At 40.8% G+C, this 1,405-nt stretch overlaps 1 protein-coding gene across 1 annotated transcript in view; it reads right to left on the bottom strand.

Annotated features, from left to right (window-relative positions):
* Positions 1-834, bottom strand: part of SERPINB10 (serpin peptidase inhibitor, clade B (ovalbumin), member 10) — a 20,429-nt gene extending 19,595 nt beyond the window's left edge. Inside the window, exons 1-2 of the mRNA XM_012645272.1 lie at positions 793-834; positions 145-290 (exon numbers count right to left, since the gene is read on the bottom strand). Coding sequence (XP_012500726.1) covers positions 145-290; positions 793-834 — 188 coding nt within the window. The remainder of the gene's footprint in view (positions 1-144; positions 291-792) is intronic.
* Between the last annotated feature and the right edge of the window lie 571 nt (positions 835-1,405).

The following is a 1,405-nucleotide window of genomic DNA, read 5'->3' as shown; positions in this document are numbered from 1 at the left end:
TGTGAATCTAAAAATTATAGGCATGAATTATAGGCATGAACAAATGTTTGAAGATTTAGAATGTGTCCACAGTTCTACTTAAGGAATAAGCATAGTTACATGTGATGCAAATTCAGTAAATACAATGACACTTGGAGAAAGCACTCTGCCAAGCGTCTTGCTGAAAGCTTACCCTCAGTCTGGCTTTCAACCCAAGAGTTAATCTCCTTTCTGATTCGGTCAGAAGCTTCCACAAAGTTAACAGACTGTGGCTGTGCACCAAAATATGTTTTCATGTCTTCTAAATATTTCTGAAAGACATAGGTAAAAATCCCCTTTTGTAGAGTTTGTCCAAAACTGAGAAATCAAACCTGTTTAGATTATCAAAAGAACTAGGTAGATTGGACAGTTGCAAACTCCCAATGCATCACTCCTTTCTTTTTTACCCCATTCTCAGTTTTGGTCAAAAACTAACCACCACCATCTTGAAACTTAGCAGGGTGCTGACTAGCCATGTAGAGCTCCAGGTGTGGAAGGAAGATCTGACACCCACAGTTTCGGGGCTTCCACATATTCTATTTTCTACTTTTATTCATGCTTGGGAATGAAGCTAGAATACAAATGGAGGATGCTATGAATAACAGGCGTGATTCCAGTTGCTGGTAGGTACCGGGAGTCTACTAGGCTTTCTGTGGCAGGGATGGAACCAAAGTAAGACCTGTGGGTCTGGCAGCTTCATTCAGTGAACTCCAGACATTCAAGAGTTTTGTGGAGGGTTCCTGAAGAAAACTATATTCTACCATGAAAACTGACTTTAAGCACAGTCAAAGGTTTTGCAAATGGATTTCTAAGCATGGTCTAAAGTTTTATTAGGTATTCTGAGGCAAAAAGCAAGGCCCCTTCCTTCCGGCCCTTTGATGTTCACCCTGTGGCAATCATCCTATGTGGGCTGTGACTGAGGTTCCTGTTAATGGGCACCAGCTGGGGAACAATTCATTCTTAAGGACAGCTGTGATACCCCTTCAGTTTTCTTACTTTATGGGGGGCTTGTAGGCAGTAAAAAGTGGTGAGTTAATGCTTCTTCCAGGAAGTGGTTTGACAATTATGAAGTCCAAGTTACTTGGATTTTATAATCTAGCAAAAAGAAAACTTAAATATTTTCAAGGCACTATTTCCTGTCTTGACTCAGGGTTTGTGAACATGTAAAAAGAGGTTTGTATCTCTGTATCCCTCTGGTTTCCAAGTGCCCACTGAGCTGACTCATCTGTCCTACTTTTGACTCAAACAGGAGTCCATAAACCCATCAGTAATGGAATTGTCTTTAATATTCCATTTGACTGGTTTTCTGTCTTCAGTAATAGCAAAGCCCAAGTCCTGAACTCCCCAGAATTCACTGGATACGGACATGGATAGCACTGCTTGAAAT

The sequence above is a fragment of the Propithecus coquereli genome, unplaced genomic scaffold (assembly GCF_000956105.1).
Source record: "Propithecus coquereli isolate 6110/MARCELLA unplaced genomic scaffold, Pcoq_1.0 Scaffold229, whole genome shotgun sequence".
In the NCBI taxonomy this organism is placed as follows: domain Eukaryota; kingdom Metazoa; phylum Chordata; class Mammalia; order Primates; family Indriidae; genus Propithecus; species Propithecus coquereli.
Note: the sequence above shows the minus strand (reverse complement) of the source record. Positions and strands in the feature narration are given on the sequence as shown.